The following is a 26,083-nucleotide window of genomic DNA, read 5'->3' as shown; positions in this document are numbered from 1 at the left end:
CCAAAGTCACTCTGATTGAATGATCCGAGCCATCTGTAGTTTTTGTATTTTGTCACAATCATCAGTTTTCCAAGTCCATGAATAGGATGGTTAGGATTATCCTATATGAGTGATTCCTAAGAATTGCCATCAATCCATAATAAACCCACTAAACGGACGGCTCAGATGATTGATTGAACATATTGTCTAATAAATGATCTTGACCGTCATTTTGGTGGTCCACTAATCAGATACGTAAATTTGTCTGATTGGTGAAATATTTAAATGGTCTCCCATAAAATGCATGCTTCACATGATGAACAGTTCAGATCAATCGATTGGACTGTTCAAGTGCTATAATTCAACCGGAATCACCGCGACTTACAGTGCTGTGGAAACACTGGATCATTTCATTTCTGAGAATGGATAGAGACAGGCAACAATCATACATAGTGATTGCAGTGGGGCCCACACGTAGACAATGGCGCTGCCAGTGCCACGCATCTCCCTCTTTCTTCTTTTTCCGGCCCACCGGAAATGGAGAGTCATGATCTCTCACCCTCTCTCTCTCTCCTCTCCATGTATGAAAGCGTGACAAAGAGAGGATATACAGAGAGAGAGAGAGAGAGAGAGCAGATGCTGTTCGAGTGTAGACATAAACTGCCGCTAAAATCGCCGCTAAAACCGCTGGTAAAAGAAAAACCTAAATCTATATACAAACATAAAAATATCAGAATATAAAAACTAGTTTTTTTCTTTGTTTTCTTTCTAAAACATGTAATTTCTCACCAGATTTTGTTTTTTATTCCCTTTTATTAATTTTCTATTGGAATTATTATTTTATTTCTTGTCGGTGTAATCTATAGATCACACAAAAAAAAAATAAAAATGCAGTGAAGGTTTACAAAAGAATGTCAGTGAAAATCTGCAAATTTCCTTTTATTTTTATTTCAGAAGCGAAAAAATTCAGCTGCAAATCTTGTTAGTGTTAGGGTTTTACGGAGAAAATAAGAAGAAGAAGAAAGGTTTTAGGGTTAGGAAATTCTTTTTTGCATTTTCTTATCACAGGCTTTGCAAATGAGCTGTTTTCCTTGCCTGAAATCTCGCCGCAAGGAAGCGAATAAGATTGAAGACAGTGCTCGGATTCACTCCAATTCTGGTAGCTCTCTCTCTCTCTCTCTCTCTCTCTCTCAATCTGTCTTTTTTTTTTTTTTTCCTGAATTTTTTTCCCTATGTTATGGACCGTTGAGAATGTGTTGTTGCTGTTGTGATGATGGGTTTTGTGGCTGTGATGATTTGGAATTGTGGTTGGATTTGCAGACAATGGGAAGGGAAAGACGGAGTCCTTGGACAGCAGTGGGAGGAGGAAGAGGAAGGATGGTCGGAGTGCGGCGCGTAGTTTTACTTTCCGGGAGCTTGCGATTGCAACAAAGAATTTCAGGGCTGTGGATTTGATTGGAGAGGGAGGGTTCGGACGGGTTTACAAGGGGCGGTTGGAATCTGGCCAGGCCAGTTCTTTTTCCTGATTCATTTTTCTTCTCTCTGTTTCAGTGTGTTTTGGATTATGGGTCTTGGGAAATCTGCATGGAAGTGTACTTCCCATATCTGAATTGCTAGAACTGTTTGGTTGGATTACGGAAGTACGGAACGCATTGTTTTGATTTATGAATTTAGAAATCATTCAAGGAAAAAAGAAAAGATTGATGAATTTAAAAGACAAAAGAAAGACATCCACATATCGAAAACTTTAGATCAGTGAAATTTTCAAGTTGGATGTAAACCACTGGCCAAGGTGTGCATTTGGTCACCGCTCAGCTAGTTATGATCATAAAAAATGGAGGAAATTTTGTGAAAGTTCCATCCACAACGGGGCCCATCAGATGAACTGTTCCAATCACTGAAAGGTGGGCCTGAATCTACTGTTGCTTGGACGAACAAAGAATTCCTTTTTGTTCTACCAAGCCTAGTGTAATACCTCCTCCCTAGATTGCCAGAATGCCGCCATCTTGTTTAGTTTTATGGCTGTGGTATTTGAATATTTGGTGTCGTTATGTTGGAATTAGCAGTCACATTGGTTGTATTATAGTAATTTTGGAAGTTTATGGGTTTTATTGTTGGATTGATTTTCTTGTGACCAGGTTGTTGCAATCAAACAGTTGAACCGGGACGGGCTTCAGGGGAATCATGAATTTCTTGTGGAGGTTCTCATGTTAAGTCTTCTGCACCATTCTAATCTTGTCAACTTAATTGGGTACTGTGCTGATGGAGACCAGAGGCTCTTGGTTTACGAGTACATGCCAATGGGTAGCTTGGAAGATCACCTGTTTGGTAACTCTCTTGATTGTGAGCTAAATCCTTGGCCATTTTCATTTTCATAATCCTTGGGTTGTCTGTTTTTTGCCCAGTCTTGAGTCTTATATTCACTGGGATAGGAATTTTCCTGGTAAAATTTCTCTTGTTTGCGTGAATTTGCAGATTTTTGCTGTTAGAAGTCTTAGTTTGGAAGTTTGAACAATACCTGTGTAGTTAATCACGATAGAAGATGTTAATATTAGCTTTTGGATACAAACTATTTGATGATTCCTTATTTTATTTCTCAACTATAAGTGGTACCTGACTTGCCAGTTGTTGAGAACCAGTGTTTCTTTCTTCTTATTCTCTTGGAGACACATCCATTGACTGTCTACCAGTTTTTGGACCTATCGGCATGAAACCTCCAAAATTTTCGAACATGACTCTAATGAAGTAGCGTTCCCTTATAAGGATAGAAGCAGTCTGATGTAGGATGATGAAGCTCTGGCTATTCAACATTAGAAATGTTCCTTGATGAGGCTAGCATCACACCAACCAGCTTTGAGTATCACACCAAAGATCAGAGGCTTCACTCCCAAAGCAAGATCTCTCTCTCTCTCTCTCTCTCTCTCTCTCCCTCTACCCCCCCTGATAACGCATTCCAATCTCTCAAAATTCCAGCAATAGAGCACCCAGGGAACCCTTGTCTCTGCAAAGCCCAGCTATCGATCTTTATAAAAGAAATTGAATGACTAAAATATCTTTAAATCCTTTCCCGACATAAATGGGTCCTAATTCAATTGGTGTCAGAAATGCGTGATCTTGGGCCCTTCTGGAAAACAACTTAGTCACCATCAAAGCCTTATACCAACTAATTGGCTTTGACTACACGTATTGTATTCCACCATTCCACTCTAAGGGTTGAAAGCTAATTCAATAGACTAAAAAAAGGACTGATTTTATGTCACTTCGGCATCATTTGGTACCCGAAAAGTGGCCCACAATAAGTGATGAAAACAACTCAAGCATCAAGTAACTAAATGGGTAGAACTATGACTATTACTAATTAAGAGTACTAACTTATGAACTTCTCACCAAGGGATCCAAAAATATGTGAGATGCATTGAAATAATAAATGATTGGTCAGACCGATTGAAAAAAATGATTGGTCAGATTGTGCGCCCCCAAATGGTCGAACAATTTGATCATGGATCCCCTGTCGAATGGACAGATTATGGAATGATCTGATCCGTTTAACTGACATGTAATGTGACCTTTTGATTGAGTGTATGGATTCATTTCATCCTGATTGGAAGAAGTCTACCTTGAGTTTGGACCTTCTTATTCATCCATCTGCTCAACCCACCTTTTATATGATGTCACCATTGGCATTGATGGAAGTTGATGATGGAAGTCCAATCACCGAATTAGCAAAAATCTCATTAGATCCCAAGTCCAAGTCCACTGACCATTGTTGCATTGTGAACAAAGATCCTTGTAGTGCCTTCTGTTTTACTGTTGATCTTTTAACTGTCGTGCCTATTAGGCGTACATATTTATTATGTTATATGAGTTGGATATTCTTCACACTTTGGAACATCTATAGACTTGACAAGTTTGTTATCACTTACTCGGAGATGAAGTTCTTGCAATTGTTTCCACCATCTACCATCATAACGATACTTCCATGTACAATACATCTAGTTCTAAATAGAGCACCCCATGAATCCATACTGTTTGTCAACATCAAATCTATCCCAAGGAATTGAACCTGTTCCTAATCAAAACTGATGCAGGACAATAAACTTCAACAAATAAAAGACGACCATTGAGTGTTCGTTCATGCCTTGATATGATTAGCATCATACCAACTGGCTTTGAGCATCACGCCCAAAGTGTTGAGTGCTTACTCTTCATAGCAAGCAGATCTCTCTATGCATTAAAAAAAAACTTCATTTAACTATTCACGAAAGAGTCTTTTACATGTGTACATACCTTCACAAAGCAAAAGAAACCCTTATATAATCCCCAAAATTCATTAATCCTAACTTTTTTTTTTTTTTTACACACGCACACACACCCCACACACTCACGCTGGTGGAATTTCACCACCCATGGGTACTCGAACCCTTGACCGGGAGTTGAAACTCCTGAGAGTCTACCACCCGGGCAAAGAGTAAGGACCCCATTAATCCTTACCTAATAGTGTATTTTAATAAAATATTTAAAAATGACTAAAATATTCTTATTACAACCATATTGGCCTTCCATAAATAGTTCTTGACGTGATTCATGTTAGAGCTGCATGACATTATGGCATGGTTTGGTACCTGTAAAGTGGCCCACGAAATAAGTGATATAAAATTCTACCAAAAAGTGATGAAAATAACTAATGTAAGCCCCAAGTAATTAAATTGGGTAGAACTAGGAATGCAACTTTCTAGTATTAACTAAGACTACTAACTAATAAGCTGCTAAGAAAGCCATAACATGTGGGCCGTATGGGCCAATGAAAAGATTGATCAGATTGACAGTTCACAAGCGATCTAACATTCTGATCATGTGGTTAAATTACGGAACAATCTAACCCATTGACTGGTCAGATGATGGGACCCTCTCAACGATTTATGGATCATGGGGTCCACACTCTCGGATTTCCAATCTTGTTTTCTAGGAAGAGATTAGTATTTGAATTTTTTGGTTATGACTATGAATGATGGGTCTTGTTTGGGCCAACAAGCAATCTTTAGTCCCAACATCCTCTTTTTTTCTTTTTTTCTTTTTCTCCCTTTTTTTCCCCTCTTTAGAGAGACAACTAGACATTTTATTAAACAAAAATGAAAACAGATCAAACGGGGAGGCTGATGATGAGAGATCATCAATCTTGATACAAGAGGGACCACTTGCTCTAAAAGCTCGAACTGATAGAGCATGACGAACTAATCTCTTTATCTCATAGCCCAGGCCCCACATCGCATGGGTTAGGACCTTGGCCGAACCCCCCTCGTGGGCTCTAAATCACATGGGTACCGCCTTACATGGGCCACCCACCCCGAGTGTGCCCCTGCATCCCACAGACAACCTCACTCGAGTCTGGTGTGAAAATGCCCCTGCATTAATCACCCTCGATGAGGAGTCTCGAACATGAGACCTCTCGCTCTGATACCAATTTGATGCAGGACAATTAACCATTTGCTCTAAAAGCTTGAATTGATAGAGCTTGGCGAATCAATCCATTTATCTCATAACCCAGGCCCCACATTGCATGGGTTGGGACCTTGGCCAAACCCCCCTCATGGCCCCGCCTCACACGAGCCACCTGTCTCACATGGGCCGCCCACCCCGAGTGTGCACCTGCATCCCACAAGCAACCCCACTCGAGCCCGGTGTGAAAATGCCCCTGCATTACATATCCATGGAATGAATTAAGAAGTTTGCCCTATCCCAACACTCCTGAACACTTCAACATGTAGGCTTGCAAGATTACAAAACATTTTGTTATTGTGTTCTACCCAAATTGAATAGAGGCCAGCATGCAAAGAAAGACGCCAAAAAAATCTTCCCTTTTGGATTATGGCAGCCCTTGTGCCACTTTTTGAATAACGACATTATTGCATGAGGCAGTACCCAAGAACATTCTTTAATACATCCCTTTTTGATGTTAGAAGCATGGTTTTTCATACCTTGCAATATAAATGTTGCACTGGGTCAACATCAGATCCGAGGCACCCCTGGTATGAGATGGGGATGATATGTTTGGTTGCAAGATATTGGTTGTTCTGGTTGATATTGATAACAGTTGAGCTCTAACCAAAATATCAGTCCATAATGGGCAATACATTGTTTAAATATTAAGCTATTAAGTTATTTAAAAAGCTATGTTTAATCTAAGTAATAATTGGATTTAACAGTACTACATACAAAAATTTCCCTGATTAGCAGTCGATAATGACCAAGTATCTTGGTTCCTAACACCTGAGATGTAACCGTCATCAACATCATCATCGTCATAGCTTTGTACCAAGACAACTGATATCTTGGACCATCTCGTAATCTTCCCCTAGCAGTTCTCACTCAAAATATTTGTACATGAAACCTTTTGGTTAAAAGTGGAACTATGAGATGTAATTTGAAAATATTATATATAGAAATGATGACCTTTATATTTCCGCTTGATTGCTAGAATTTTACAAGGTGGTGGGCCCATTCACAGGTCTATATTTTTAATAGTTTATACTTTTCTATCATTTTGTCTTTCTATATGGGGCAGAGTGTTGGGCAGTTAAGTGGCAACATGGGGATGCGAGGATGATAGTTGTAGACATGAGGATGTTGAGATAGATATGCATGGAGGCTAAGAAGGATTAGAATCAAGATGAGACCATTTGAAGCAACTTGAGTAGCCTCAACAGGAGGTAAAATGATGGAGAGCTGGTTGAAATGGTTCAGCCATGAGAAAACCAAAGATCATTCCCATGTCAACTAGTTGCCAACACCGATACGTTTTCCATTCTGAATGGTGTGATCTGGACTATGGATCAATTGCAATCTGGATTGCTATTTTTATTGACCAAATATTTTGGATCTATGCACTAATTGTTAATTAAGTTGTAATTTAAATTTATATCCCGAATGCAAAAATTTAAATTTTGATTATGCAATATCAAGCATATGATATTGATGGGGACATCACGCGCACATGTGCACGCACGCCACCACCCTACGCACGTACGTACGAAGGAGGGCCCCATCGTCGATCTGGCTTGATGACGACGTCCAGAGAGGGCCTCCTAGTTAGAAGATGAAGTTTTGATTCACAAGAGTGGGCCCAATAGGCACGAAAAGCCCATAATGGGATCTCATGATCGTGGCCCACTAGTCAGATTAAGTTCATACTTTAGGTGTTGCTTATTTATATTATTTAAAACATCATGAACGCTTTAGATTTCTTTGATTGGTTTTTATTTTAGTTTACTTCATCGCCAAGTAATAGGTTGCGCACATGGCGCGAGTTTTAGATTTTCCCTATAAATAGGCATCCCTTGTAGTTCTTTTCATTCATTTAAGCTTAATAAAAACATTCTTGCTTTATTTTTCTGCTCTCTTCATGAGTTGTGGAAGAATTCAAAAGTGGGTGCGAAGTCCTCCCTTTTCGAAGGGCTAACTACGTGGTGTGAAGCCATATCTATCCTCATCTGTCCCTACCCTCCCATCCACATACCTTATCTTTTATCATCATTATTGCTTTGAAATTCCCAGCCTTTGCAGCTATTCATCCCCCTACAGCCAGTTTCTATAATCTGGACTTGTACGAGGGTTGAAACTTCGGCGGAGCACTACGCCTCGACTTGACGTCGGATCGTGGTCAAACTTGGAGGGATTGGAGGTCTCCCCCAGCCGACTAAGGCCTAGGTGTCACTTTGAGGAGGCGGGCTTCCATCACACGTGTGGCCAGCCCACCCGAGCACGTGCGTCAGCTCCGGGTCACCATCTGCACAAAAGGAGTTTTTTTCCGGTTCAGGTTTTTTTCTTTTTATTCTTATTTCCTAAACCCTAGCCTTAGTTTGCATTAGCCCTAATTTATTTGCCCTTTTTTTCACCCTAGGGTTCCTTGAATTGAGATTGGGGAATCCCTTGGATTAGAGACTATTTACTATGCATGTGTGGTTGATTCTATTTCCCATTGAGCATTGTTTGGTTTATAATTTTTATTGGTCCAGTCTTAGCCTGTGTAGGCCTAGATAGGGGTGTACATCGAACCGTTGGATCCGTGTAACCGGATCGAAACCGTTGGATCGGTCCGGTTTGGTCCGGTTCTAGGATGCTAACGGTTTGGTTCCGGTTCCAAAATTCCCAAAACCATTGATTACGGATCGGTTCCGGTTTAGGGCCCTGTAGAACCGATCCGAACTGTTGAACCGAACCGTAGAAACTCTACCATGGTTTCTAACAACACCAAAATACCTGCCTTTTTTCTTCAGTATTTCGAGCAGCAGTGATAAAAACTTAACAAGGTAGGTAAAAATGAAAAATAAAAACTCCCTTGAAAACTCTTAAGAAGCTTTGCCATCATCTGCGGCTGCTTCAAATGTCTCTCCAGGTACAAGCTCTGGCACATCATCATCGTCATCTGCCTCTGTGGGGACGGCACCTGGTGCCTGCTTCTGGAACTGCTCTGCAAGTTCCTCAGATTATCCAAGTTGTCAGGCCCTAATTGATTGATGATCCCAGGTAGTAGATCCTGAAGCTTTTTCGTCTGAGGAGAACCGCTAACCACCCATGTATTGGCAGCGATTGAGGCTTGCACTTTTGGGTTCTGAAATTGAATGACAACATCATCCTTGAAGATATTGACTTCCTCAATGGCTGGGATTGCATTCACCCCTATTCTCTTCAGGGTGCTCTGAAGCCTTTTGTCATCTGTTGTTGTGGTCTTGTGAGCAACCTTCTTCTTTCTTCGCATGCTCCCCTTTCCACCGGTGCGAACGGCACCAGCCATTTTCATGAGCTTCTCCCGATTCATCTTCATAGGGGGGTTTTTTGTGGATAGAAGACGCTGCAACAACGTAAGAGCTCGCTCAGGCTCTGAGATTTTATCTTATTGAATTTCCAGAAAATAAATGAGAAATCAGCTGATCTCGTTATTTCCGATCTCTGATTCTTCTGAAAGCCCCCTTTTCAAAACCCTAGATAAAAGGTAGCCCAGAACCGTGGAACCGATCCGGAACCGAACCGTTTTTCACGGTCCGGTTCCAGTTCGGTTCTAGGGTGCTAACGGTCCAGTTCCGGTTCCAAAAACTGTAGAACCGTCAGGAACGGTTCGGTTCCGGTTTCACCCCAGAACCGGACCAAACCGACCCGTGTGCACCCCTACGCCTAGACCCGCATAGTTTCCCCTTTAATTGAATGATTTGGACTGTCATGTGGGGTGTGGAATTTGTGTAATTGTTTCTGAATTGGTATGATCAGCCTGAATTCTTGCACATCATAATTGAATTTCATGTCCTGCATTAGATATAATACCATCCATACATATAATTATAAAGTTATTGATTCATATATATATTGACAAATAACAGAGAACGTTTTCATTAAAGATAAAAAAGGGGGAAGAGGCACACTGAGATATCGATCCCCTTACCCACCCAAAGGAGGCATTCTCCAAACCGTGGATCTGTTTTTGCCTAGGGAAACGCCATGCCAGGCATAAATCAATTGATCTGTAGAACTTGGGAAGGCCCAATGAACGTGGAAAGAGGATAAAATTTTTGACCAAACTTTGTGGAATAAAGTGCAGTGAATAAACAAATAGTACAAAGCCCATTCATCTTTACTATATAAAGCGAGTAGCTATGGACCATTTTACCCATGTAATTAGTTTTTGGATGAGTTAAATCTTTGGACTACTTAAGGACATGGTAGGGATTTTTGCAAAAAGAAGTGTATTTAGGGAATTTAGAAAGGTACGATTATGGTATTCCAAATTGGTTACATAATGGCCGTAACGTAATGGTAATGGTCATAACCGTTATGCATTAAGGGACCAAAATGGCCGTAATGGCTGTTACAAAAAAAAAAAAAAGAAGCTCCGAACTCTCCTGAAACAGTTTTTTATTTTATTTTAGAGGGTTGTAACGGCTATTACGAGGGCCATAACGGCCGTTATGGCCCATATCATAAAGGTAACAGCGGTGGTTGTTATGGCCATTGTTATCGTTATGGAACACCTTCGATACGATTGACCGACCGTCTCTTCGACCATGCTCTCCCCTTCTTACAGGGAAAAAACTTTCATACTATGGTAGAGTAAATTGGTTGATACATGGGCACTAGGAAATTGTACATATGGCTAATGAATTGAAATTACACTGTGCAATTCAGGGATTTAGATTAAGATGGATTAATTTTTAAAATATATAAATTTGATTTTCTAATTGGCTTATTGGCGGATATTTAATGGATTGCCAAATGAAATCAATCAACGATCCAAATTCAACAAATAAAATGCTTATTAAGCAAAGTTTAGAAACATTAAATCAATCAAAATTTGGAAGCTAATTACAAACATTAAATCAATCAAAATTTGGAAACTAACTCATCCTATGTGATTCCCACAACTTGAATGGTTTGATTGAGATAATGCATGCCATGTGCACAATTTCAAAGTGTCCAAGTATCATCCTTCACACTTCACCAAAGTATCCAATAAGTCCCTTTTACAACTGCTTTCTACCACATCTTGCAAAACACTACCTCTCTCCCTACATGCATTGCGCGTGCCATATCTACTAGTATATATAACTATGTTGTTACACTTGTTGCAAATGTACCACGTACCCAAGTGACATGTGATCCACTTAATCTCGGATTACCCCACCAAGGGAGGAATCTTTGATTAGGGTTAAGGTCTTGTAGGAGGACAAGGGGGAAAACTAAAATTGAATTGGATCAAGATAGTGGGAAGGAGTGTGGAGAATTGTTCACAGATTATGGATAATGTCATAGATAAGAACGATTGGTGAAATGGGAAAGGTATCCCCACATACCTCAGACGAGGATATGATGATCAAGGTGTTCCATAATGGTAATGTTGGCCGTAGCAGCCACCACCATTATAATACAAGTCGTTATGGTCATTAAAAAAAAACTGTTTCAGGATCGTTACAGGGCTGTTACAGGTCATTTTTTCTGTAACGGCCGATATGGCCATTTCAGCCCTGTAACTTATAACGGTAATGTCTGTTACTGTTATGTAACGGCCATTTATGTAACCGTTTTGCCATACCATGATGATGATGATAATGATTAAAAGAAGAGGTAACCGTTTTGCCATACCATGATGATGATGATAATGGTTAAAAAAGAGGTCTTTTGAGATCTAGGGAAGTTATGGGTAGCACAAGGGGGTATTACCATTTGTTTTCTTCGTTAGACTGTTGGTGTGAATGGAGTGGAGGCTCCCATTGGTTTGATAAACTGATGCTTATGGGTGTGAAATGCATTAGTTGGGATGGAAAAGAATGTCATCAATTTATTTATGAAATTGTTCTATTTTGATCAGAGGTAGGTTGTTAATGGTTTGCAAAGTCAGACCGGGCTTATGACTCGGTCGGCCACTAGGTCAGTTCGACCAAATGGGTCAAGAATATCATTATTCTTCGACTAGTGGGTATGGCACATGCAACACATGAGGGGAGTTGGTTTGCAAGACTCGGGAGAGAGCTAAAGTAGGTGGAGAAGCAGTTGTAAAAAGGGTGTTATTTGACACTTTCAGTGTGATGGTTGAGTTGATACTTAGACACTTTCCATCTGTACACATGGCATACGTTAGCTCAATCAAACCATTCAAGTTATGAAAATAAGATTAGATAGTTCAGATTCCAAAATTCAGATTGATTTAATGTTTTTACTCTCTGATTAATAAGCATTTCTTTGTTGAATTTGGACCATTGACTATTTTCATTTGGCCATCTATTAAATATCCACCAATCAGCCAATTAGAAAATTAAATTAATCTATATAATATTAGGATCACCTCTCAAAAAGAAAAAAGAAAAAAGAAAAAAGAAGAAAATATTATTAAGATCCATCTGAATTGAAAGCCACAATTTACACAATTTAAATTCAATTCAGTGTCTTCCATGAGTCTAATTTCATAGTGCTCGTGTATCAACCATCTTACTTTGGCGAAGCATCAAGGTTTTTCTTCTTTGTAAAGAGGGGAGAGAGTTGCATGGATAGTCAGTTGGTCGTATGTTTCTAAATTTCGTGAATACGCTTTCTTCTTATTAAAAACCCTCCCCATGTCCTTCAATAAGGCAAAGTTTAACTTTTACCTAATCCGAAAACTAATTGCTGGTAAATTTCGTCCTTGGCTACTCATGTTATGTATAGTAGAGATTATTATTATTATTACTATTATTATTTATCAGTATATAATTATTTTCCTTGTCGACCTGAAAAGTTGAATCCAAACCAAATAGAATTAGGCTATACTTGCCAAACTCAAACTGAAAATTCCATGAACCCAAAAAGTTTGAGTTGAAAATTCCTCCAAAAAGGGAGGAAATTGAACTAAAAAATAAAGTAGGCCATTCTACCTGCGGAGAGAGGAAAATTGAACCCAAAAGTACCTTTCAAAAAAAAAAAAAAAAAAAAAAAGGAAAAAAATTGAACCCAAAAGTAGAATTAGGCTACACGTACCACTTTTGAGTTGAAAAGTCCACCTTGAAGTTATAAGAATCTCCATGAAGTGACAAGGGACTGTTAAGTAGTTAGTCGCATGATCTTTCTAACCAGCTCATGCTTCAGATCACTCTTTGGACTCACACACCTGCTCCTGCATCTGAGCTGTTTATGCTTACTAACATTTTAAAGCAAATGCTTACCAGCTTCCACGCCCAAATCTGTTGCTGGTTCGCTTTACGCTTCTTGCAACTTTAAGTATCTTAGCAACGTTCTAGTAGTAACTGCTAGAAAGGATCAGTATAAGAATCACTCTTCCACATTGAAGAAAACCTGAAACAATTCTTGTATTCACTTAACCAATCAATAATGTTGATAGTTTTGTACATATGGTATGTCTTTATTGGCCATTGCATATAGAGTCTTCAGCAATCGAATTGGTCCTGTGGGTTTTACAGACTAATGGACCATTAAATGGGCCACTCAATTGGTTCGATAGGTCCCATGGACCAATTGGGTTTCCTACTTGGATGATCTAGTGTTCAGCCAGTGTGCGGGGTCCACACTTGGACCACCTATGATATGAGTTGGGTGCCTGAACGTTATCCTCATGTCAGACATTTTTAACTCTAAAGATCCCAGAGTTCTCCAAATTCCACTTCTAATAAAGATAGCACCAATTAGGGTCATAAGCAGTCTGGAAACAATCCAACTAAACCTACTAAAGATAGATAGTAGCTGCCCAAAAGGGTATCCCACAAATTGTGTCAAATTGGTCTTTTGAACCCCATCAAACTCCTAAAAATTACAAAAAACACCCTAAATGGATTTCGACAATCCCTCTTGAATTTCTTGTCAAATGGAATCCTGTCAGTGGATCCACTACTGGAGTGACCAGTAAGACCCCAAATTTTGTTATTTCCCCCTTCTCTATATCATTCGCCCACATCTGGATCTTTTGAGGATTATTACCCAATCTCTTGAGTGTCACAAATCCTTTGGATATAGGAGCTTGATTCGGGCAACTTCATTGATCCATAAAGTTGCAAGATCAAACATTTTCCATATTGGCAAGAGCATCTTGAGAGAAATATTTTCTTTTGGAGGTTTGGAACTCAAGAAAAAAAATATTAAAGTATCGATATCCTAAGGAGAAGGCCTAGGGCTGGTTCTCCTGAATCAAATACTGTAGTAAAATGCACTTTTTTTTATGAATAAAGCAATATGTACTTCATTATTTACCATTTTTGTTATTGCATTCATGGTTGTTTGTGGCCCTTTGCCAATTCAATGAATGCAATTTGAAGCACGTTTTACCTTGGCATTCCATTGAAAACTTGATGCATGCATATTAGCTAGTGCTGTATTGTCTTTCTCAACAATCATAAGAGTTTTGTTCATTCATGAGGCTTCCATTCTCTTTGATTGCAAGATTGCGCTCAACTCCTTCCATGGAGTAGTGGTACAACTCAATTGTTAGGGCAGGTCCTGTCAAGGGGGTCTCAGACCTGACCCATTTAATAATCAGGTCTGTAATTCTGCCCAATTCCCAACCTGTGAAAATCTACGTCAGGCCCGAGCAATGTTATAAATATCGACGATATTATCAATAATATTGCCGATATTATTGGTATCGCTAGCCTAGCAATACAGAGCTCGGCCTGATTTAGAAATGGGCTGCCTGATGGGCCAACCTGACCCATTGACAGCTCTAATTTCGATCACTCTTCATTTTTTGGGTTCTTTAATTATTTAAAATTTAACAAATGTAAAGAAAAAAAATGATGTTTTATTTTCAAAAAATAATGACATTGTTTCGTGAAAAACTTATTAATGTTTTTTTTTTCTTCTTCTTCTTCTTTTAATAGATGGATGTTGAAGAGTAATTTGTTGCATTCTTCAATAAAAAAATATTTTTTGGAGTTTTAAAAATTATGAAAAAATAAAAAATCTATATACTTTTAAAAAATAATTATTTTATTTCATAATTGTGTATGCATGTATGGATGGATGCATGATATATCATATATGTATTTGTGGATGCATGCATTGATGGATGGATGAATGGATGTGCTTTGCATGTATGGATGGATCATGGATGTATGTTTGTATGCATTAGTGTATGCATAGGGGTGTCAATGGGCCGGGTTGGGCCATTGAGTTCTGGTCCTAGCTCGCCTTGGGTAAGGCTTGGGATGGAGAATGAGGCCCAAGGGCCGGTCTTGGGCTTAAAAATCAAGCCCATTTCAAATTCGGGCTGGGCTTGGATGTAGATTTCTGAAAGCTCGTAAGCCTGGCTCGGTTTGGCCTGTTAAGGTTTGCTTTTTTTCTTTTTATTTTTAATGTAAAACTCCATCTCCATCTCTCCCCCCCTCTCTCCAACTGCTGCCATGAGAAAACTTAAGAGAGGATCACCATCCTTATCGAAGAGGAAGAAAAAAGAGAGCAATAACACATCTCAAAAGCAGCCCACCAAAGGGTCCACCAACAAGGGAAAACAAGTCAAAGCCCCATCATTTCAGGAACCTGAATACTTCCCCCAAAGAGGAATTTGGTGAGATTCTCCCTTCTCAGATTTGTTAATATCCACACGTGATTTCATTCTAGGGCTTTGAATCCCGCCTAATCTTGTCTCCCGATTTTTCACATTCTCCTTAAATTGCATCCGATTTCTTTTCCATTTCTTTTACAAGTTAGGGTTGAAATCTGAACCTCTCTCTCTCTCTCTCTCTCTCTCTCTCCCGCATCAATCTAAGCCCTCCTGCTTCAATCTACCAAGTACCAACCCACGCCTCTCTCTGATTCGGGCTAGGGCTTGGGCCCAACATAAACATGCGGGTTGGATTCAGGCTGTACTATTAATGCCGGTCACGGGCTGGGCCTACGTTAGAAAATGCAGGCCAGGCTCGGACAAAGTTCGGCCTGACCCAATGGATGGATGGTTGTATTACTGTATGCATGCTTGCATGGATGGATGGATCCCACCATTTTCCCTATGTTTCCTTTAGTCAACAATACATTTTCGGGTATCAACAATAATATCGGCGATATCGATACATGTTTCAGTATCCCCAACTAGTGATACTTGTAACTATATGATACGACACTGGGTCCAAGTCAAAATAAGTTGAACCAACTAAGTAATGGGTTGAATCTAGTTATAGGAGGATCCGTACTTGACCCATGAGATTCACAATTAGGTTTGGGTCAGGCCAAGGTATTCCCACAGTGATCCCTACGTGATAGATGGCCCAAATCTTGTACAAGTATATGCGTTAGTGGCATGAGTGTCATGACTCATGAAGTCCCTGGGGTTCGCATCAACTCCAGAAGGAAAGCCCGGGGTTATCTCTTCTTATTGCTCTCTGTTCAATTTGGGCTTAAAGGATTATAGGTGCTTTTAAAATAAGGAATTGTGACAGAAGGCTGGAGGAGGTGTTTGGGAAGGAAAATTGGATTTGATCAAGTAGGCCCGGTGTCACAGACATATCATCCTCATGGGCCTAAGACATGGTTATGCCCATCTTGTGCACAAAGGAGGTTTTGTATATAAGTGTAAATAATTCATAAATAGAGTAGAAGTGTGTGGAAAGTTGTAGAGAATGGTTGAAGGGTGTAGAGGATTGTAGAAAGTTCTAGAGTTGAGTAAAAACTAAAAAGGTGTAGAGTTGTGTAGAGATCTTTGTAGAGCTCTAGAGAACTCTAGTCTTTTACAAAAGTGTGGAATATTCTAGAAAAGTTCTAGAGATTTCTTGGCCGTTGGATGAGTGCCATGTGGCTCAATCCTAGCCATACATGTAGGAGTTCTAGTAGCTTCTTAGGTCAATTTAAGGGGGAGAGACTTTCTTTTGTAATGAAATCGATAGTAGTATTCTTGAGAGCTCTACTGAAATACAAGGTCTTCATCCATACACATGTGTCTCTCTTGCTTCTTAGTCAGCTTTGGTCCTTAGCACATGGGGTGTGCACTTGGGGAGGTTGACTTGTTCATGATGGGCTTGTGAGACGAGTGTTGCATGGTCTATGCTTGGGGAAGCACTTGGGCCTCGACATTGGGCTCTTAATCCTTTTGCCTAGTCCTTCTTTGAGGCTTTTGGTTTCCTTAGTTGTTGTTCCTTTCAGGCCTTCATTTCTCTTCTTTGCGTGTTTTATTTTAATAAAATGAAGTTATCTTTATGGTAAAAAAGAGAAGTCCTGCTCCGCTGTTCATGCTAGTAGCTAAACCTAGCAATAACATTCCTTGAGACGGTCTTCTTTCCTTTTTCTTTTTGCCCATCCAGTAGATGGATGAGAAATGATCATGTGCAGCAACTGTTATGTGAACTCTCATGCCCATCCACTTCTTTCCTGTCAATGTGTCACATAAAAGTACCCCTCTTTCACATCCATCTAAACTAATTATGATTTTCAAAATCGCGCTTTCCGTACTCTAACCTAGTATTTATAGACTGTTTCCTAACTCCTGAGGCTCTAAGTAATTAACTACCTTCCTGTGTTGGGGTCGGGTCTAGTTTGGGGTTGTTTTAGGATGGCCCTAATTGGACTCCTTTAAAAATGGGGTCTGGGTCAGGTTGATTTTGGGAGATCCATCCACTCCACGGACCTGGGTCCAAGTTTTAGACCCATAGCTGTTTATTTCTTATTGCATGACCCTTCTATCTAGGTGCTGCTCCTATTTAGCACTGTTTATACCTGATGACATTTTGAAACAGATGCTTCCCCACCCTTGTTGCTGCTTCATTCCATGCTCTGTGTTCGGGTGACTCGGGTCCAATGACCCACGGGTTGACCTGACCCATTAACAGTTAGCATCACTATGCTAATTGTAGTAGATGGAAATTCCATACAGTTTATCAATATTCTACTCTGTATTTTCGCAACTAGATACAGTTGCTAAGAGCAAGTTACCATTCAGAATTATTTTTTAAAAAAAAAAAAAAAAAAAAAAAACAGTTGCTAAGAGATTTCTTTAAAATTTGAATTAAACAGATTTCCATTTTCCCGACAGTATCTTTAAATTATGTAATTTGGACATGGAGACATGTCTGTGTCAGATACAGGTACTGGCTGTCATGGTGGTTTTCAAAAGTTAGATTTGCTGACACTTCTGTACAAATCTTTAATGTGACAAAATGTTATATTCTGTAATATGTCTGTATTGTACTATAATATTATGATGATTTATATGAGGGAACTCCATGTGTATGTGCATTACTTGTGCCTGACAGTATGTCTGGCAAACTGTTCCTCCATGCAGTGTTTGAAATATCGGTATCGCATTACGTATCGCATCCTTTGGATACAGAGATGTATCGGTTATCGCACGGGATATATCGTTTGTATCGGGTAATTTATCGCACTTTTTGGAAAACATGAGGAAACATAGGGAAAATGGTTGAATTTTTCAATGAAACTTCAAGGATTGTTAGAAAGGACATTAATACACACTTTAAATCATAACATCTCAAAAAAGAAGCGCACATATTAGGTTTCCTTTGTATAGGGTCCTAAGCTATGCGTTGTCTAACTGAACTAATGCAACTATATTCAAATTGAATGCATAACATTTAGAGTGTATGTGATGACCATTTCATCAAACACTCCTAAATACTTTGAAATTAGTCTAAATTGATAGTTGGTTGAAGAGAATTTTTGAAAAAAATAATAAATTTATTATTATTAATTTTTAATTAAAAAATGAATTTTATTTTCTGAAAATTGACAAGGACTTAACAAATTAGTAGATCAGCCCTCATACATGCTTGATTTAATGTTTAGAGTGCAACATTGCAAGCAATTTGGGAGAAATTTGAAAAATTTTGAATTTTCCTCAATTTTCCCCAAATCGGACCTCCAACACTCAAATTTCGAAATTAGAATGTATGTGATGATCATTTCATCGAAAACTCCTAATTACTTTGAAATTAGTCTCAACCGACGGTTGAAGGAAATTTTCAACAACAAAAAAATGGAGAACTTGAAGAACCAATGGATATTGAAATCAAAGCTCAAACTCCATGATTTTCAAGTAAAACATGAAGAACCAATAAATTTATAACCATTTGACACCGATTTAACATAATTTTAACAAAAAAAAGATCGGAAATTGAAAGTGCTCACTAGATTGAACATGTGGGATATATCGGCATTACCTGTGCATTTCGTATCGCACAGGTGGGATACAAGATATATCGTGGGATATATCAGCCGATATCATTGATATTTAAAACATTGCCTCCATGAGGCAACTCCTATCTTTTTTGCCCTTTTGGGTGTGTGCGCGATAGTCTACGCTGGGGTTAGTATTGTATGGACTGTGTTGGCGTGCAAGTTTTATCATTGTGTGCCTCTGCGATGGTTGGTTCCATAATCCGGATAAAAGAGGAGGGTTGATGTTAGGTGGACATCCAATTACGAAATATTCACCAATCAATCATTTAAAAGCTGACCCTAAATGTTTAGGAGAAAGGCCTTAGATGATGATTTATATGTATAAATATCCCAAAAGTAAACGATATTACTAATTAAACAAAAATATGTATGATAGTGTTCAGTGTTGAACACTAAGTTTCCTGTCCTTGTTTACATGGCCTTTAGTACTTTGGTGTAATTTTCAGATTTGGAGCTCCTTTGTTAATCAGGCTCTATCTTGCGAGGACTTCTCTGGATTTCCTATTTGGGACTTGCTTAGATATTGGATATTGGTGACTTCAAATGTCTCTAATTTGGTGGTTGTGTCTTTTAGTTGGAACCCCCTTGCTGTTGGGGTGTGGAACTTATGTTGTGTCTTTGTTCGGTTATATGGGGTGGAAGATATCTTCAACATTGAAATTGTCATCATCTTTCCACAATTTATTGCAAGTGGTGATATATTTATTACAGTGGGCATATCATCACAGAAGTAGGCACCTGTATCTTTGCATTTGCAAAGGGGGGACGTATGAACTTGGAATCTTTTTTTTTTTTTCTGAGATGAGATTAAGGACCTTGGTCACAAGGTTCAATATTTCATTTTCTTTGTGCCTAAAGCCTTAAATACTTCTTTCTTTTGATTGAGAATGAGAACTTCTATTTGTGTCAGGACTGGCTTCTGTTCCATGTGATCTTCTTTTCTTTGCAAGAGAATCTACTATTACCCACAAAAGAGAAACACATCCACACAGCTTTCTTAAAAAAGAAAATTTTACCTTATGCATCTTTTTTTTTTTTCCTATTCTTTGTAATATTCCTTTCTAATGGAAGGGTTGTTTCAGTATTTTCCATGTTAAAATGTATAGATTGAAGAAAAATTAGTGCAACTTAAACCTCTGATAAGTGAGTCTTTTTTTTTTTTTTAAAAATAAAAATAAAAAAATGAAGGCAAGTCCTGTTTATGATGAGAACCCCTAATTATAGATAGAGAACAATTCAGTTTTTCATTAATAATACAGAGGAAGCTTTATTAAGAAAAAGAAAGAGCTACTGAAGCATGTATGTCCCTAAAAAAACATGGAATCCAAACAACTCGAGTCCTGGCACAACTGAAGCACCAAATCATTGTAGCTTCTTTTTCTTGAACAATCCCATACAAATTTTCAAATACACACATAGGGGGTGATCATTGCACCAAATGTCTTCCCAAAATCGGATTCTTGATACACAGCCAACTCCATATCTAAACCCTGTGCTGAACCTACTTTGGACTTTTTCTTTAATCAATTTCCACGCACCTGAAACTCTGGAATCAGGGAAGGAAGGGATAGGATAATTTGGATTTATGGAAGTTCCACGGAGTTTTCTGTGAAGTCTTTCTACAGTTAAATTGTGGGTGGCTGTGGCATTGCAGCTTTGTCAGCAGGCTAGTGGCATTATAAGGTCCCCCATGGAGTCAATGGTTTTTGTTAGGTGGTTGGTCTCAATAAGATGCTCATTATTGGTCAGTTATTCTTTGGTTTTGCATCCTTCGCTTTCGTGATGCAGAATCGGTAGATAATTTGTTTGTACACTATCTTCCATGAACTTTCGAATTTGTTTGCGGTGGCCTGATCGATGTCTAACACCGTAGCCACTCTAATAAAGCCTTGGAGTTTCCGTGATCACAACCCAAGGGGACAATTTTATGGAACCTCATATTCCTTGTAGTTCTTTTATTCATTTGGAAAGGACTAATTGATTCAAGAACCAATTGGAAGTTGTGCAAGAAGTCATTGAAGGAATTAGATGGAGGATAATTTCTTGCGTGTTGGTTTCCAAGGAATTCACAGGAGTCCGTTGGTCAGATCTTGAAGGGTTGGTTGGGAGGAATGCCTCATTGGGGGCTTGTTTTTTCTGTAATGGCCGTTTCGTCCCTGTAAAGCATAACAGTTATCTTCCAGATTGGAAGTTCCTAGGGCTTCAATCGATAGCCTACAAGCAGACACTTGAAAGAAAAAAAATTCAAGATAATTGGGGCTGGGATGGGGTGGTTATGGGTTGGTGTTAAAATTCAGAATGCCTTAAAGTCTTCCTGATTGCAAGTTCCCTTTATCGTTTTCCAACTGGGCGGAATAAATTAGGGAAACATCTATCACCTTTTCATATAATCCATAATAAGATTTTTGAGGCTCCTTCCTTGGCCATGCTTTATACTCATATAGACTATTCATCGTGGGGAACATGTACCTATAGGTGTAATTACTTCCTTAATAAAAGTCATATTACTGATCCAAAGAGGGAAAAAAAAAAAAAGAAAAGAAAAGAAAAGGAGAAGAAATTGCTGCCAGCCAACTAGGAATTGACCAAGCAACAAGGGAACTCGAAATTAGGAAAACATCTATCACCTTTTCATATATCCATAATAAGATTTTTGAGGCTTCTTGGCCAGGCTTTATACTTGTAGACCATTCATCTTTGGGAACATGTACCTATAGGTGTAATTACTTCCTTAATAAAGGTCATATTACTGATCCAAAGAGAGAGAGAAAAAAAAAAAGAAAAAAAGAAAAGAAAAGTAGAAGAAATTGCTGCCAGCCACCTAGGAATTGACCAAGCAACAAGGGAACTCACCCAAATTGACAGAAGCAGTACAGACTATACAAACAGATGGGCCACTGATGCCGTTGCTTGCTCCGAATAACTACCCATTTTGAATAATTTTTTTCCTTCTCTGGTGACATCAACCACAGCACTTTCTCAAGTTCTACAATCCGACAAAAAGAAAAGACTCTAGATTGACCTGGAATTGTTTCTTGTACATTATGTGAAGAAACTACTCTTAAACAAGATAATAGTGACCATGGAATGACATTCTAATTTTTATATGACAGACTTATGTTGCAAGCCATAATTTGTTAGGAAATTTAGTTATGTCTTCTACCCTTATTTGAGTACCTTGAAAAATGTTTGGAACTCTTTGTGCTTCTTGTACAAGGTTTTGCAACTCTTCTGGTTCTTATCCAGAAATTTTGCCCTTTCTTCTGCCTATGCAATTGAATCATAACATGATGTAATTGAAATTCCACTGGTGCTTTTGTTTTACAGATCTGCATCCAGACAAAGAGCCACTTGAATGGAATACACGGATAAAGATCGCTGTTGGTGCCGCTCGAGGGCTTGAGTATTTGCATGTCAAAGCAGATCCACCTGTTATTTATCGGGACTTGAAGTCTGCAAACATATTGTTAGACGGGGACTTCAATCCCAAGCTTTCTGATTTTGGACTTGCTAAACTTGGTCCTGTCGGCGGTAATACACATGTTTCGACGAGGGTGATGGGAACATATGGTTACTGTGCCCCAGAATATGCCATGTCTGGTAAGTTGACTCTCAAGTCTGATGTATACAGCTTTGGTGTGGTTCTGTTGGAGCTTATCACAGGACGGAAGGCAATCGATAATTCCAGGAATGCTGGAGAACAGAATCTAATCACTTGGGTAGGTTACATTGCTATTCATAGTCATATGATTTTTAATTTACATTTGAACATTACACGCGTGATTCAAATCTCCGTATGTACTAGAAATGAACTGGGGTTCTCGTGGTTAAAACTAACCCACCAATAACAGCATCTGGTGTGAGTTCATGACTTCAATGTTCTGAGCCTTGCATAGGGTGCAAGTCTTGGTCAATAGTCATTTGTGATAACTGGAGTGCGTGAAACAGGTCACTTACATCATATATTTGAGCTTTTGATTAAGCACATAGTTCTAGAACTCCCCTATGTGGCTTGAAACTCAGCCAAATCATCTCTACTCAGTGAGATTTTGAGCAGAATTGCTTGGAAACTCGGTCCTGGGTCTGATTCGAGCACAAATCGGGAAGGCTCATCAAGTTGACTCGACCACTGAGTCAACTCAATGCTACTCGGGGTGACTTGAACCAAGTCATGCATCATGTAAAGCTTTATCCCAATTAATTGGGTCAGCTAAGAGTATTATATATTAATAAAGAAATTACAGGGGAGGGAGAGAATTGGACCCTTGACCTTCTACTGGGGAGAGACGCACTTAACCAGTCCGTCAACTAGTTGTTTGGTGACTGTTTTTCTATTTTCTATTACTGATCGTAATTCTAATTATTTTAGGCATTTGTTAGTATTTGTAATATTTTTAATTTATAATTATTAAACATCGAGTCGAGTTCGGGTCTAGTCTTCGAGTCGACCAAACCCGGATGAACATCAAGTTGAGTTGAGTTTTCGGTTTTTTGAACTATGCTTAAGCCTACACACGATTACAAGGCAACGCATGTACACCACACCTGCAAGCATGGCACAATGGTACAAAACCCAATCCATTTATTCGATTTAGATGTTCTTGGCCAAGAATCAGGTGGGGCACAGTTCAAAAGAAATGCATTTCTGAAAAGAACTTGTCTAAAATGGTTTTACCCTTCAATCTATTTCTAACATCCTGGCCCACCTTATAAATTAACCAGATGTTTTATTTTGGGCGAGAACATCTACGTGGTCAGACCCACCTGATGGGACAGGTTGGATGTTGCACCTGTTGGACTTTGGTGGCACGTGGCATGTAAATGGTATTCCTTGTACACGCAAGTGGGCTTAACTTCATTAATATGATTGTTAAAAATGCTTGGTGAATCTGTGTTTTATGTACTAATACTTGCAGTCTTCCAGAGCCTTTGTTGGGATTTTTTTTATTTTTTTATGTTTTTTATCTCGTTAAGAAAAAGATTTAACAAAAATAAAAGAAAATTAAAATGAAAGCTACTCCTGAAAGTTGCGATTAGGACTGCCCTGCTTTTGGAAAATTTGACCACAGTCTGGGCTGGTCCAATAAATTCTCAGGACCTAATATCTTCTGAAGAATCCTGTGCACTGAAAATTTCTAATTGATTTGTGTTGTTCTGTTCTTTCCATGCAATTGTGTCTTTTGAGGGGTTCCAAAAATTTTATACTCAGCTTTGACTCAATCAGGAAAGCTGTCTGGGATGGCCCATGACTGTGGCTGACCGAGTTGACAGGAAGGGTTCAAGTCCTTCCATCTCGGTGAAGAGAGTGTGAATTACTATCATTCATCTTTCAGTAGGATGGTTCGCGACCTCACTGGGCCACTAGGATGTGGACAGATTAAGGCAGAAATGCAATGGGTACTTGTTTCGTCATGCCTCAACTCATGCACCTACTCGTGGATATACATGCTAGTGTAGGATGTTTTTGAAATAGGGGCCGTTCATCAGGTGACCTTTATGCGCTGTGGCACAAAATTAGGATGGTATGCTCATCAGGTGAGCTACATTTACACCGAATTTGAATTGTTAGTCAACATTTGAACCATACGGTTGTTCCTAAATGTGTGGCCCATCTGATGGATGAGCGGGGACTATTTTCTTTCCAGGGCACATAGACAGTGGGTTCTGCCTGATGAACGGCTTGGATCTTGCATGTCTGCTACATTAGCACTGGTTGCCATGAGTAGGTCATGTGAGTGCCCCTAAGCAGGGTCAGTCATGAAGGAAAATAATTATCTTCATTTCTTAAAAAAAGGGATGCTCGTCTCCCTGTCCGATGCGCTAGTGACAGTCGCTAGCATTCTTTCCTCTTTGGCAAAAGATACAATCAAGTTTCAGATAATAATAATAATAATAATAATAAATCCTCTTGAAAAGAAAAATGTATTACTGATTTACTTGAATTTCATTATATAGTTTATTCAGTCCATCTCAGATATCCTATATCTGTATCGTTCGCTAATGTCTGGTCTATTTCTTTGTTTCAGTCACGTCCTTTTTTCAGGGATCGGAGGAAATTTCTTCAAATAGCTGATCCTTTATTGCAAGGCCATTATCCCATCCGATCTTTTCATCATGCAATTGCCATTGCTGCAATGTGTCTACAAGAGCAGCCCAAATTCCGCCCTCTTATTGGTGATGTAGTTGTTGCGCTCGAGTACTTGGCTTCTCAACCGTATCCCTCAGACACTGATGGTGGGAGACGCAGCCCTCCGCCATCATCACCTTCCCAACAGGCCACTGGCACGTCTTCTAGAGAACGTAGCATTAGAAAGGGTTCCACATCTGTCTGAAGGCATCACTGGAGGAGATTTTGGTAAATCATACAAGGGGATCTCAGCATGCTTTCAGTGTCATGGTTCATTGGTGTTGGCAGCAAATAAGAGGGCAGGAGTTTCTCTGGTGGTTTCATGTACAGGTGTGCCTGCATGCATTGCTGTTCATGCGTTCATGCATGCTCCTGCATGGGCATATACCCGTCTCCCCATGTCATTGGGTGTGTCTATAAATGCAAACTTGTAACCACTTGCCTGTTTACCCATGTATGAAAACATAAATGTGTGCATATATCTGCAGTACATGTGAACTTGTGTATGAAAACATGCATGTCCATTTGGGCTTTGATCACCATGTTGCAGTTACTATATAGCAATACTGTGTCTTTATGTAAGTAAAAATATACATGTATGTATGTAGAAGTGTATGTACACACGGGAATTGTCCATGAACGGCTTTGTTTGTTGAAATCAGGAGATTGGTTTTGAGCACTGCTGCTATTTTGAGGAACACAACTTCGGTCGTGAACATTGCTGCAGAACGAACAAGAGGCCTTGTCGCCCTTTTACAGGTTTTGGGAGAGGATTGAATGCTGGATGTTTTGGGTGTTTTAAGGAATGGTTGATGGAAGCAAGTGTTGGAAAATAGGAGAAATGAGAGAGCCTTTTCTTCTTATTATTTTTTTTTCTTTTTATCTGGAACCTCTTCATGATGTCATGTATATATATATGCTTCTTTGTAAGAAGACTTTGATTTGGTTTTTTGAAAGGATTCAAAGACCAGTCTTCATATTATTTTGTACTTGTAATATGCATGTGTGTGTGTCCTATATATATATATATAGAGAGAGAGAGAGAGAGAGAGAGAGAGAGAGAGAGAGAGAGAGAGAGAGAGAGAGGAATGCTCACCTGCTCACCTCCTTATGTAAGCACCTCGCACCTTTGCACACGTGAGAAGGTGAGCATTCCTCTCTCTCTCTCTCTCTCTCTCTCTCTCTATATATATATATATATATATATATATATATGATTGGGTAGGGAATGATGTAAAATCTCACCATGTCATCTGATTCATTGTGTTTTGATTTCCTATTGTGAAATTTAGACATCGACACAAAAACTTGTTGGTAACAAGGTCCTGT

General features: G+C 39.1%; 1 protein-coding gene and 1 pseudogene across 3 annotated transcripts; one reads left to right on the top strand and one right to left on the bottom strand.

The window, feature by feature from the left end:
• Window positions 1-513: 513 nt before the first annotated feature.
• Window positions 514-25,736, top strand: LOC131243317 (probable serine/threonine-protein kinase PBL21). Of its 3 annotated transcripts, XR_009170013.1 has the most exons (7): window positions 514-669; window positions 1,048-1,138; window positions 1,300-1,487; window positions 2,118-2,322; window positions 21,955-22,346; window positions 24,654-25,084; window positions 25,417-25,736. XR_009170013.1 is itself a non-coding variant. In XM_058242569.1 (6 exons), exons 1-6 carry the CDS (start codon window positions 517-519, stop codon window positions 24,957-24,959), a joined length of 1,335 nt encoding a protein of 444 aa, XP_058098552.1. In that variant the 5' UTR covers window positions 514-516; the 3' UTR covers window positions 24,960-25,433. The 3 variants fall into 3 exon arrangements, 2 of the variants coding, with proteins under 2 accessions (XP_058098552.1, XP_058098553.1); XM_058242569.1 differs by having other exon boundaries at window positions 24,654-25,433; XM_058242570.1 differs by having other exon boundaries at window positions 516-669; window positions 2,118-2,307; window positions 24,654-25,433.
• On the bottom strand, window positions 8,215-8,867 carry LOC131243318 (nascent polypeptide-associated complex subunit beta-like; annotated as a pseudogene).
• Window positions 25,737-26,083: the final 347 nt, after the last annotated feature.

The sequence above is a fragment of the Magnolia sinica genome, chromosome 4, assembly GCF_029962835.1.
Source record: "Magnolia sinica isolate HGM2019 chromosome 4, MsV1, whole genome shotgun sequence".
Classification (NCBI taxonomy): Eukaryota; Viridiplantae; Streptophyta; class Magnoliopsida; order Magnoliales; family Magnoliaceae; genus Magnolia; species Magnolia sinica.
This window is presented reverse-complemented; position numbering and strand designations above follow the sequence as displayed.

Bases quoted from the DNA above. Each gene is read 5' to 3' on its own strand.
- LOC131243317 (XM_058242569.1), top strand. From the start codon at position 517: ATGGAGAGTCATGATCTCTCACCCTCTCTCTCTCTCCTCTCCATGTAT. The intron at 1,488-2,117 runs GCCAGTTCTTTT...TCTTGTGACCAG, and splicing joins GGCGGTTGGAATCTGGCCAG to GTTGTTGCAATCAAACAGTT. The intron at 22,347-24,653 runs GTAGGTTACATT...TCTTTGTTTCAG, and splicing joins AACAGAATCTAATCACTTGG to TCACGTCCTTTTTTCAGGGA.